Consider the following 13120-nt stretch of genomic DNA (forward strand, 5'->3'; position numbering starts at 1 on the left):
AAAAGGGCCATTCAAAGCAAAAGAGAGAGAAGAAGAGCATCCGAGTGAATCCCAAGGCTTTCTCTCCAACTGTGTGCTGCCTCAGTGATCCTTTACCTCGTGCGAAATCAGAAGAGGGTCAAGTAAAGAAGAAGCCGAGTTCCTTCATTTGCAAAACTTGGTTGAGGGCTTCTTTTCTTTACTTTATTTGTTTACATTGTTATATCTGCTTGTTTAAGAAGCTTGTATTTGTTTTAAACTCTTATTCTAATATATTGTAACTTGATTCAATCAAGGAATTGAATCAAGGGGTTAAGGTTTGTTGGTGAGCCAAAGGAAAAACCAACGGTGTAAGGTTGTGCTTGGTGAATCGGAGAAAACCAACTGGGTTTGATTGTGAAAACCGGCCGAGTTCGTTGTGATCTCGTGAAAACAACAAGTTAGGTTGTGAGCTTGTAAAACAACCGGCTGTAATCTGAGGGATTATAGTAAAATTTTCAAGAGATCTTGGGAAGTGGATGTAGGTGCTGGGTTGCACCGAACCACTATATGTTTGTTGTGTTTGTGATGCTTTCTTTCATTGTTTAATTACCATACTTACTTAGATAAATATCTAATTGAATTGCTTGCTTAACTCTTATCCGTGCATCCTTTATTTGCAAGTATATTCAAATTGTTTAATCAAGTTTCATTTAATAAAACTGCATTAAGATACATTGTATTGAAATGCTTGCTTTGGAAAATCTAGACTAATTGTTTATTGAGTCCATTGCTTAATAGTTTTAATTTTGATCAGATTAGAATCAAACTGTTGCTAAGTTTAAATTCCACTGTGCATCTATACAACTTAGCTTAATTAATTGAAAAAGATTAGAAGTAGTTGAAAAGTTTTTAAAAGACCCAATTCACCCTCCCCTCTTGGGTTGTATCTACTGGGCAACAAAAGTTTACTAATTAGCATATTTGAATGTTTGCAGAAAGCCAAGAAAAAATCTTTCAGTAACTTTTAACATGGAGAAATGAAGCTTTTTTATCCAAATCTTTGCACAAAGAGATTCGACTCTAAAAATACCTTAAAGTGTTCCTTGAGTACTCACATACAATAACATCAAAATTCAACTTGGGCTATCTCAAGAGTCAACCCTTGGATTACAACAAATCGACCTTGACATACTGATGTAGATTGATACGCATTCACGAGTCGATTCTAGAAAAACAAAAGTCGACTCCAGAACAGTCTTAGAAGAGAGATAGAAAGCAATAAAATTCAACTCATTGAAAAGTCAACCCATAAAGATCACGAGCCGACTCCAGTTAGACAAGAGTCAACCCTAGAAACAAATGAGTCAACCCTTGAATGGCCACAGACAAAAGATAGGAGGTAGTAAAATTTAGTCTGTTGGAGAGTCGACCCATAGAGATAACGAGCCGACCCCTATTATGAACGAGTCGACTCCTAAACCAAAAGAGTCCACCCTATAATAGTCATAGGAGAAAGGTAGAGTACAACAAAAATAACAACTAGTCTGAGTCGACCCCGAAGATCACAACTTGTCTCATAGAGATCATGAGTCGATCCCTGAAAATGATGAGTTGACCCATTTGCGCTCGGACAACAGCAACGACTATTTTTTTTATAAATCATAACGGTCATTTTTGTCTCACAATGACTCTTTTGACCTATCTAACGGCTAGAAAAGTCTTTCAACTATTCCTCAGCGGTATAAATGCACGAGAACACCAAAAGGAATATAAGAGATGGAAAAAAGAATGAATTGAAAGGCCAAGAAAAGAAAAGAGCCTCATAAAGAACAACATTCAAGTGCATTCATCAAGAGTTGAAAGATTACGTCCTCCACTATTGAGAGAGTTCGTGAATAGCATTCAAGTCTATTCAAGATTAGCCAACTGATTTAGGGCTCCATTTATTTTTGTGTCCTTAAATTTTAGGAGTTGTGATTCATTTATTCTATATTTCTCTTTTACTCTATTGAAATAAGTTTCAGATATTGAAACTTGGAAAAAGGTCCATTCAAATCTTGAAGTAGATTGTATTGAGCCTAGAGAAAGGTCAAGTGTGGTTTTGGTTGATTGCTAGTGAAAATCAATTGGCATGATTGTGAGCCTGATCAAAACAATTAGACTGTAATTTTGAAAAGATTACAGTAAAAATTTTCAAAAAGGGTATCTTGGATAGTGGACGTAGGTTCAGGGTTAGTACTGAACCACTACAAATTTGTTGTATTCGTGCTGCATGACTTGTGTGCTTTGATCTCATGCATAATTAATTGTTAATTACTCGTTACAACTCACACACACTCATCAAGTTTTATTTTGCTATATTTTACTTAAAATTTTGGAAAAGCCTAATTCACCCTCTTCTGCTTTCTAACCTTTGATACTCTGGGGGTTGACTCCTACCAACCTAAGGTCGACTCCTAGTTTGTTCCATTGAGCTCCCAATGGCCAAAGTCGACTCTTAGAGTTCAGAGGCCGACTCCTATGCACCTGAGGTCAACTCCTGATGCCTAGAAAATTTGATTTTCACTATTTTGGCTTGTGAGCATCTAGGGGTTGACTCCTAACATACTAGAGTTAGCTCCTTTACTACATAAGCCTCTGAACAACTTTGAACTACTTTCCAACTTTGGAATTATGATCTTTTGAGCTTCTCTATGCTTCTTCATATATTCAAACTCCTGAAGCTTTCCTGCAAAATGAATTAATTTTCCCCAAGACATACAACCATTAGTATTCTCAATTGTATTGTGATCTTCAAAATCAATCATTTGGATTAACAATCTCCTCCTTTTTGATAATGACAAAATATTGAGTATAAGTTGAACAAAACATAGTGTGTCTGCCAATACTTTGTCTACTACTGTTCCATGTATTAGAGCTTATGTAATATTATGCCATACAATGTATTATAGTATCAATATTATTTTAAAATAAAACACACAAAGTATTGGAGCTTATGCAATATGACATTTCAAGCAAGTATCAGAGCATTAAATATTGCGCCCGGACAACAGCAACGACTATTTTTTTTATAAATCATAACGGTCATTTTTGTCTCACAATGACTCTTTTGACCTATCTAACGGCTAGAAAAGTCTTTCAACTATTCCTCAGCGGTATAAATGCACGAGAACACCAAAAGGAATATAAGAGATGGAAAAAAGAATGAATTGAAAGGCCAAGAAAAGAAAAGAGCCTCATAAAGAACAACATTCAAGTGCATTCATCAAGAGTTGAAAGATTACGTCCTCCACTATTGAGAGAGTTCGTGAATAGCATTCAAGTCTATTCAAGATTAGCCAACTGATTTAGGGCTCCATTTATTTTTGTGTCCTTAAATTTTAGGAGTTGTGATTCATTTATTCTATATTTCTCTTTTACTCTATTGAAATAAGTTTCAGATATTGAAACTTGGAAAAAGGTCCATTCAAATCTTGAAGTAGATTGTATTGAGCCTAGAGAAAGGTCAAGTGTGGTTTTGGTTGATTGCTAGTGAAAATCAATTGGCATGATTGTGAGCCTGATCAAAACAATTAGACTGTAATTTTGAAAAGATTACAGTAAAAATTTTCAAAAAGGGTATCTTGGATAGTGGACGTAGGTTCAGGGTTAGTACTGAACCACTACAAATTTGTTGTATTCGTGCTGCATGACTTGTGTGCTTTGATCTCATGCATAATTAATTGTTAATTACTCGTTACAACTCACACACACTCATCAAGTTTTATTTTGCTATATTTTACTTAAAATTTTGGAAAAGCCTAATTCACCCTCTTCTGCTTTCTAACCTTTGATACTCTGGGGGTTGACTCCTACCAACCTAAGGTCGACTCCTAGTTTGTTCCATTGAGCTCCCAATGGCCAAAGTCGACTCTTAGAGTTTAGAGGTCGACTCCTATGCACCTGAGGTCAACTCCTGATGCCTAGAAAATTTGATTTTCACTATTTTGGCTTGTGAGCATCTAGGGGTTGACTCCTAACATACTAGAGTTAGCTCCTTTACTACATAAGCCTCTGAACAACTTTGAACTACTTTCCAACTTTGGAATTATGATCTTTTGAGCTTCTCTATGCTTCTTCACATATTCAAACTCCTGAAGCTTTCCTGCAAAATGAATTAATTTTCCCCAAGACATACAACCATTAGTATTCTCAATTGTATTGTGATCTTCAAAATCAATCATTTGGATTAACAATCTCCTCCTTTTTGATAATGACAAAATATTGAGTATAAGTTGAACAAAACATAGTGTGTCTGCCAATACTTTGTCTACTACTGTTCCATGTATTAGAGCTTATGTAATATTATGCCATACAATGTATTATAGTATCAATATTATTTTAAAATAAAACACACAAAGTATTGGAGCTTATGCAATATGACATTTCAAGCAAGTATCAGAGCATTAAATATTCGAGCATAAAGTACTTGGTGCTCTCAAATATGCACCAGATCATTAAGTATTAGGGCAATTTAGTATTGGAGCAATCAACATTAGAACATGATACATACACTTCAGTTTCAGACCATTACATAAACGTACATCAAGTTAATCAGGTTAGTTATGAGAGTATTACAACAAGTTAAGTATTAGAGTATCAGAGCATTTAACTTTGGATGTACAATAAACTTTTCAAGTAAGTTATAAGTTACTTAATGGTGGGGTAAAAATTGCCATAAATGAATAATATAAACTACATTAAATAAAAGATAGTGCATATAGTTCATACGAAGTACTATACTAATTAAACATACAGAAAATCATCCATAATGCAAGTCATCCATAGTAGTACCCAACATAATATATATGCATAGTCCACCATACACCTCAACATACACAAATGAAATCAAAGATACCCAGCAATAGAATCTAAAACTAAAAACTCTAGTCCTTGTCTGATGAAGAAGACATTTCTTGATGCGCAGCTTGCCTCGACGAGGGACCAGCTCTCCGGCTTCTAATCCTGCCACATGGTACGGCTCCAGTGAAGGAATGATAAGGTCCGACAGGGAGTGATGGCTAAAAGGGATGATAGACTGGCTAACTGGGGCTGGCTGGAGGGTCTAACAAAGGTTGAGGATATCCTAGGTGCTGCTGAAGCTCAGGCAGAAGTAGAAATGGTCTCAAGCTCTCAAATAAGTTGACCCATGGAATGGAGAAGAGAAACAATCTCGAAAATGAAAGAATCATTTATCCCTCTAGTCTCTCCTCTCATCTGCCAGATCCTAGACTCAACAAACCTCTAAGACTTCCAGCCTCCACTCTCAGATAACTTGGTGCTCTGCTCATGATCTGGTCAAGCTGATAATCTTTGAGCGCTCATCACACACTCCAAGACATCAAGGTGCGCATGTCAGTGAGCTCAAGTCGAAGTTTGATTATCATCTAAATGAGAGTAACAATATGCGACACTAGAGCTGTCAGTCAGCTAAGCTTGATACAACATCGGAAGTGGTACCTGATAGAAGGCAAATGGCTAATACTCTAAGCTCTCCTCCTTTGTAGATGCTCCAGCAGCTAGCATCATAGCAGCCACCTGCTCAACCACATTGCAAGTTGATCATCATCCAGCCTGAAAGTGGTTGGTCCTAAGCTGTTGATGCAGATCAAAGAATTGCTGAAAATTCCCCTGTTGCTGAAGTTCTGCTGGCCTGAGAACAGGGTGGGTATGGATGCGACGAAACCAAGAAAGACGATGCGGATGGCGTGCGATCCTTGGATTCCAACAAATTTCACTTGATCTCCTGATCCTAGAGATCAATCCCACGGTCTACAAGATCCTGAATGTTGGTTTAACTGAGTCCTACTTTGTTTGAAACTTCTGAACTTGAGTCTGTTAAAGTCTGAATTTTGTTCCGAAATCTGGTTTGATTTTAGTTTGATTAGGAGTCTGTTTTAATTCGAATTGGGTTAGGAATTGAGTCCTTATTGTTAGGGTTTAGAGGGAGCTCGTGGCCCTATAAAAGGATTGGTGTAAAGGGCCACCATCTCCTTCCTTTGGCTGTTATTTTTTTTTGCTTTCCGTGAATGAAACTTGAAGCTCTATTTTCCTGAGCCCAAAACTCCTCTATTTCCTGTTGCTGTAATCTGCAGCGGGTTGCAGGAGATAGAATCCTACGCTTCCCCGCATCATTTGGTATCAGAGCAGGCTTCTCCTACTTCAATGGCGGATGACAGCGTTGCGAGTGTTCACCCTAGCGACGGTGATCACGGGGTGCCGGCCCTTTGGGCAGTGATCCAAGGCCTTGAAGATGTTGTGCGCGACATCCAGCATGCACTTCAAGAGTTGAGGATCGGAAATCATGGAGATCTCAACCGGGATTGGGTGCCAGCCGGCGAGGCCTTCCCTCGTGGACCACTAGCACTGGCGTGAGATGTTCCCCACCGACGTAGGCAGCAGCCCCTCATGGACTCGTCCGAAGAGGAGGAAGAAGGACCCGCCTTCTTCGAGTTCGATGGTCTATGCCCGAGAAGAAACCCCAAGCAGGCTGATTTCAGGCGTGCAGGGGGTGAACGACAACGTCGATCACCTGATGGAAGAGGGGTCTACGATGACGTTGGCGGGTGGCGTCCGCGACGGAACCCGAAACCAGCGGGTTTCCAGTGTGAAAGAGGAGACCACGGCTCCTCTGATTTTAGACTGAAGGTGGATCTTCCAACATTCAACGGCAACCTCCACATCAAGGGTTTTCTGGATTGGCTGGCCGAGGTGGAGAAATTCTTCGATTACATGGAGATCCCAGATCAGAAAAAAGTGAAGCTGGTTGCCTACAAGTTGAAGTGTGGAGCCTCCGCATGGTGGGAGCAACTACAGCACAAGCGTCTGCGGCAGGGAAAGATGCAGATCTCTACCTGGCGCAAGATGAAGCAGCACCTGCGGAGTCGTTTCCTCCTGCCTGACTATGAGCAGGCACTCTACCACCAGTATCAGAATTGTCGACAGGGCCCCCGAACGGTGACCGAATACACAGATGAATTCAATCAACTCAATGCCCGCAACAACCTATTGGAAACAGAAAATCAGCAGGTGGCGAGGTACATTGGCGGGTTGAAGCCGGCGATCCGAGATCAAGTGGATCTTTATCCCATGTGGAGCCTATCCGAAGCCACGAGCTTAGCCTTGAAACTGGAGGCACAGGCGACGCGAAGGGCGAATCAGTTTCAGCCCACAAATCGGGCTGCTCCTTCACGCCCCACCACTGCGAAACTGAAGGGCATTGATGGTGCCACCTCTTCGAGTCAGCCTCCACCTCCAACTATATCAAGGGGCGTCGAAAATTCTAGCAAGCAACCTGCAGCACCGAGGGGCAGCAATCCTTATGAAAAGCCTATGCCCATCAGATGTTACAGGTGTTGATGAAAGCACAAAAGTGCAATCGTCATACCATCTTAATTAGTATTTTAGCTAATTATTAATGATAAAATTTACTAATTAACGTTGTATTTGTATTGAGTGCAAATAATCCAAGAGACCCAATAACATTGGGTTTGAGCCCAACGCAGCCGGCACGTCCGAGATCTCCCAGCGTATCACGCCCACGTGCCAGCCCATCTGCATCCCAGCAGCCCGCATTCTTCATGCGGTGGACGTCCCAGCTGCCGTTCCGAGCAAATGCAGCATCCCAGATCTCCGTCCAATCCGGCACCTAAAGAAGGAAACCATCTCCTCTTCTTCCGGCCACAGCAGCGGTTAGCAGGGGATTTTTAGCATCCCAGCACTCCATCCGTCCGTGGGCCAAAGAAGAAAGTCCATCTCCCGCTCCAGGCCGTCCGCATCTTCCGCCCGTTCCCACCGCGCCTCACAGCCGCTCCAGGCCGTCCGCGTCTTCCGCCCATTCCCACCACGCCTCAAAGCATCGCGTCCGAGCCACATCCAAAGCTCCTCCGTCTCAACCCGGATGACCGCCTCTCCTATGATCGCGTCCAGCTGCATCCGAGCTTCCCGGATCTCTTTCGTGCCCCAGCAATCGGGTCCCCCAAGCATCTTTTGTGATCAACGCCCACAGCATCTCGTAGCATCTTCCATCTTCAGTGTCCCATCTTCTGTCCGTACTCATCTTCCACCTCATCACCGGCATCTTCCCAAGTCCGTGATCCCAGCATCCAGTCTTCTTGTGGATCAACCTCTTATGACCACTATTCTTCGAGTAGAAAGGATAAGAGTAAAATTTATTTAAACTTTGTTTGTCGGTTCTAACAACGATCCGTTTAGCATATTTTTAGGTAAACAGAAATGGAACAACAAAATTTTGGCGTCGTTGCTGGGAAGGCAAATCGAGAAGCAAGAACGATCACGAAGATTAAATCGAATTTTGGATGCCCGGAGTGAACGCACTCCGGTAGTAAGTTTTTTTTATTAATTTCCCTTGTTTTGATTATTTTTAGTTAATAATTTTGTAGTTATTAAATTCTAAAATTTAAAATTTGGCATTTAATTTTTTTAAAAAAGTAAAAAAAATTTAAATTCAAAAAAAAAATTTAGATAATTAAAATTGAAAAATTTTCCAAAGTTCTAAAATTTAAAAATTTAAATTCAAAATTTGAATTCTGAAATTTGAAATTTGAAATTTTAAAAAAAGGGTTAAAAAATTAATTAAATTAAAAAAAATTATTATTTTTGCTAGTAATTGATAGGGTGCAATCCCCCGAGGTTATCATATCTTTATTGGGGCTCCTCACGGAGTAATCTCCAGAGTTTATTTAACGGGCATTCGGAGATTGACTGACGCATAAAGATTAGTTTTTAGTTTACATTCAAGTTATTCCTATATAAAAATTTAAATAAAAAATATAAAAATATATATAAAAATTTTGCTTGCTCATTTAATCAGCACAACTTAATGACATTTCATAAACTTTAAAAAATTATTAAATATTTGCTGCATTTAGTATTAAGCATTTGCATAAAATAATTTAAGGGCAAAACCCATTAAAAAGATAAGATCGAAAAGTTATTACCTGTCCTTAGCCCAAAAATCACCACCTTCCATATATATCCTAAGCCAAATTAAATTAAAATCAATTAGACGTTGGCCTTAGAATTTTCGAGCTCAATTAGACTCTTGGAAAGAAGCGGCTGAAAGCCTCTCCAGTGAGAATTTAGTAATTGGTAATGTCTAGGAAAGTTTTACAACAGTAAGAACTGTTACGGGTATTGTGGTATCGGTGTATCCCTTTTGGCACCACCACACATCCCGGGACTTTTCTGGTCACTGGTTACAGGATCGCTTAACTGGTAAGCTCAAGCTTAATCTGAAAGGGAGATTAGGAGCTGTCTAATCTAGAGAGAATTTCAGAAACTTTTTAACCTGATAAATCTCTGTGCAACTAAATTTAAGAAGCTACTAAACATCACTTAATTTTAAGGCTAATAGGATCAAATTGTTATGTGGTGTTGGTTGTGGTCATCTGTGTCTAGCCCTTCTTTTCTCTTAGAATTTCATTCATTTTAGGAGTCAAATCTAATGAATTGTTGATAATGTATGCATGGTAGAAGGTCATTAAGGGGTAAGTTAACACCATTTGATCCTGAGATTGACAGAACTTTTTATCACAATTAGTGAATTGTAAGCCAACCGTCAATCTCTACAATGGATGAACATATTAGAACTTTGAATGAGTTGTTCGCACCCGCATCCGCTTGTCCCCCTACTTGCATAGTATTACCAATTAATAATGCATCCCAATTCGAGATTCGGGCTGCAACAATAAACATGTTACCCAAATTTCATGGGTTTGAGAGTGAACAACCGTATATTCATCTAAACAAATTTTTGACAATCTGTCAAACGTTTAGAAATCAAAACTTAGATGAAGAAGGTATTAAATTAAGGTTGTTTCCCATGACTTTAGAGGATCGTGCTGCTGCATGGCTGTATTCTCTTGCTTCTAATTCCATCACATCATGGGAATAACTATCTAGAAAGTTCATGGCTAAATTCTATCCCATGGTAAAGACTGAAAAAATTAAAGATGCCATAAGAACTTTTAGAGAAAAATCTGAGGAGGAATTTTTCCAACTTTGAAAAAGATTCTATGATCTTTTGGTCAAGTGCCCGCACCATGGGCTTGACAAGGCTGATCTAGTACATTTCTTTTACAAAGGATTACCTCCAGCACATAGGAACATGATTGAATCCATGCATAAGGGTAGGTTCATGAACCAAACCCCTGATCAAGCCTATGAGTTCCTTGTGGACTTAGCTAAAAATGCTCAAAATTGGAGTAGCTACGGTCAGGAGGTAGATAGAGATGATTATGGGTTTAGAGAACTAAGTACCTACGAAATAAAAACAGACCCAGAACTCAAGAATGTTATGTCCAATCTGGTGAATGGGGTAAACAATCTGAGCAAAAAGTTGGATGCTTTTACTATTTCAACTAATTCAAACTCACACAAAGAGTCAAATCCCATCATGAAAGTAGAACACGAGCCACAGGGCTTATGTATCTTGTGTAACAGTTCTGAGCATCTAGTGGAGTGTTGTCCTAGTTTACCCAACATTAAGTCTGAACAGGCAAATGCTCTAAACTCATATAGTGCTTTCAAGAAGCCCACTCTTAATTCATTCAGCCCAGTCTACCACCTTGATAATAGGTTCCACCCAAATTTCTCATACAAGCAAAATGAACCTATTCAGCATCAAGGTGGTCCACCAGGTTTTCAGAAGAATTTTTTCAGGATAGGTCCATCACAAATAAACCAATCATTGGCTCCACCTATTCCTACTTATAGTGCCCCTATCCCTCAGCAAACTACATCATTGGAAGCCATGATGGCTAACATGATGAAGCAACAACAAGACTTCATCCAACAGCAACAATAGATCAACATGGCTCAAACCCAGACTAACCAATTCCATGCGCAAGCGATTGCAAAACTTGAGGTTAGTCTGAGCCAAATAGCTAACTCTCTAGGGGATTGGAAGAGAGGTGAATTGCCCAGTCAGCCAGTGCCTAACCCTAGTAGGCAACAGAATCAAGGGCCAAGAGGCCAGTTTCAGATTGATTCGATTGAAAACTCAACCCATGAAGTCCAGGCAATTACCACTTTACAGTCTGGCAAGCAAGTGGACAACAAGGTCCAACTTTCTATACAAGAAAAAGAAGAAAAGCATGAACCGAACCCCACTCAGAAAAAGGCACAAGAACAGAAAACACAAGGAATAGAGGAGAAACCAATAGAGACATACACACCCAAGGCTCCCTTTCCTAGTAGATTACAAGACTCAAAGAAAAAAATCTTAGTATGATAAAATCATGGATGTATTTAAAAATGTCCAAATAAATTTATCCTTCCCATCAGATAGATCCCTCCTATACAAAATTCTTAAAAGATCTGACCACGGTGAAAAAAAAATCAGTATTCCTAGGCAAGCTGTGATGGCGGCACAAGCCTCATCTCTTATTCAACAACAGATTGTCCCAAAATATAAGGACCCTGGTTGCCCCACTGTTGAAATTAAAATAGGAGAAACCATCATTCGGAGAGCTCTCCTAGATTTAGGAGCTAGTGTGAACCTGTTACCCTATTCTGTTTACACAGAGTTGGGTTTAGGGGAGTTAAAACCCACAAACATCACTCTTTCGTTAGCGGATAGGACTGTAAAGTACCCCAAAGGAATTATGGAGGATGTGATTGTAAAAGTTAATGAGTTCTATTACCCTGTGGATTTTGTAGTCCTTGAAATTGAACCAGTAAAAAATCCAGAAAGTCACATTCCGGTGATCCTAGGTAGACCATTTTTAGCCACTTCAAATGCTGTGATCAGTTGCCGAAATGGAATAATGACTCTAGCCTTTGGGAACATGACTGTCCAGCTTAATGTTTTTCATAGTAGTAGTCAGTCAACTGAGATGGACGATTTGGAAGAAATTCACATGATTGAGAACATAATTAGCAGTTCTTTTGAAGAGTCGAGTTATTCTGATCCATTAGAAAGATGTTTGGCTAATTTCGGTCAAGATTGTGAATCAAGTCAGGAGGTTAATGCATTGTTAGATTCCATTCCTGTGATGGATACTAGCAGATGGGCCACCAAGTTTGAATCATTGCTTATTTTGGAATCTCAGCTAGTGCCATCCAATGTCAAACCTCCCCAGCTAGAACTTAAAGACCTTCCCGAAAACTTGAAGTATGCATTTCTTGGAGACAACAAGACCTTACCTATTATAATTGCATCGATCTGACTAAAGAACAGGAAGAGAAGTTGTTAACTATCCTTCAGAAGAATCAAGAAGCTATCGGTTGGTCTATAGCTGATATTAAGGGGATTAGTCCTTCTGTGGTCCAACATAAAATCCATCTAGAAGAAGATGCAAAAATCTCTAGAGAACCACAAAGGCGACTTAATCCAATCATGAAGGATGTAGTTCGAGCCGAGGTCATCAAGCTTTTAGATACAGGGATTATATATCCTATTTCTGATAGTCAGTGGGCAAGCCCAGTTCAAGTCGTACCTAAAAAGTTTGGCATCACTGTGGTGAAAAATGATCACAATGAGTTAGTCCCTACTCGAGTCCAAACGGGATGGCGAGTATGCATCGACTATAGGAAGCTTAATGCCATGACTAGGAAAGACCATTTTTCTCTAACCTTCATCGATCAAATGCTAGAACGTCTAGCTGGCCACTCCCATTACTGTTTCCTCAATGGTTATTCTGGATATAACCAAGTCCCTATTGCACGTGAGGATCAAGAGAAAACTACATTCACCTGTCCTTATGGCACTTTTGCCTATCGTCGCATGCCTTTTGGGCTATGCAATGCACCGGCTACATTCCAACGGTGTATGATGAGTATTTTCTCCGACATGGTGGAGAAATTTTTAGAAATTTCATGGATGATTTTTCTGTATTTGGATCCAATTTTGATGAATGTCTGCACTACTTGACACTTGTTGTAGAACACTGTAAAGAGAAAAACTTAGTTCTTAACCGGAAGAAGTGTCATTTTATGGTAGAATCAGGTATTGTTTTAGGACACATTGTGTCAAAAAGGAGAATTGATGTAGATAAGGCCAGAGTAGAATTAATTGCTAAATTGCCACCTCCCAAGACTATTAGGGAAATTCGATCATTTTTAGGGCATGCGGGTTTTTACCGCCGCTTTATCAAGG

At 39.6% G+C, this 13120-nt stretch overlaps 1 protein-coding gene across 5 annotated transcripts in view; it reads left to right on the forward strand.

Moving 5' to 3' along the window:
• LOC113461341 overlaps nucleotides 1–13120 on the forward strand; it is an 81603-nt gene that overhangs the window by 51578 nt on the left and 16905 nt on the right. For 3 of the 5 annotated variants that reach the window (XM_039117595.1, XM_039117598.1, XM_039117596.1), the window contains one exon: nucleotides 4928–8180. The exons of 1 other annotated variant lie outside the window; for it this stretch is intronic. In XM_039117595.1, coding sequence (XP_038973523.1) covers nucleotides 6409–7359 — 951 coding nt within the window. In that variant the 5' untranslated portion in view covers nucleotides 4928–6408 and the 3' untranslated portion in view covers nucleotides 7360–8180. Of the gene's footprint in view, nucleotides 1–4927; nucleotides 8181–13120 lie in introns of those variants that run through there. One more of the 5 variants, XM_039117597.1, reaches the window with a different exon arrangement.

The sequence above is a fragment of the Phoenix dactylifera genome, unplaced genomic scaffold (genome assembly GCF_009389715.1).
Source record: "Phoenix dactylifera cultivar Barhee BC4 unplaced genomic scaffold, palm_55x_up_171113_PBpolish2nd_filt_p 000245F, whole genome shotgun sequence".
NCBI classification, from domain to species: domain Eukaryota; kingdom Viridiplantae; phylum Streptophyta; class Magnoliopsida; order Arecales; family Arecaceae; genus Phoenix; species Phoenix dactylifera.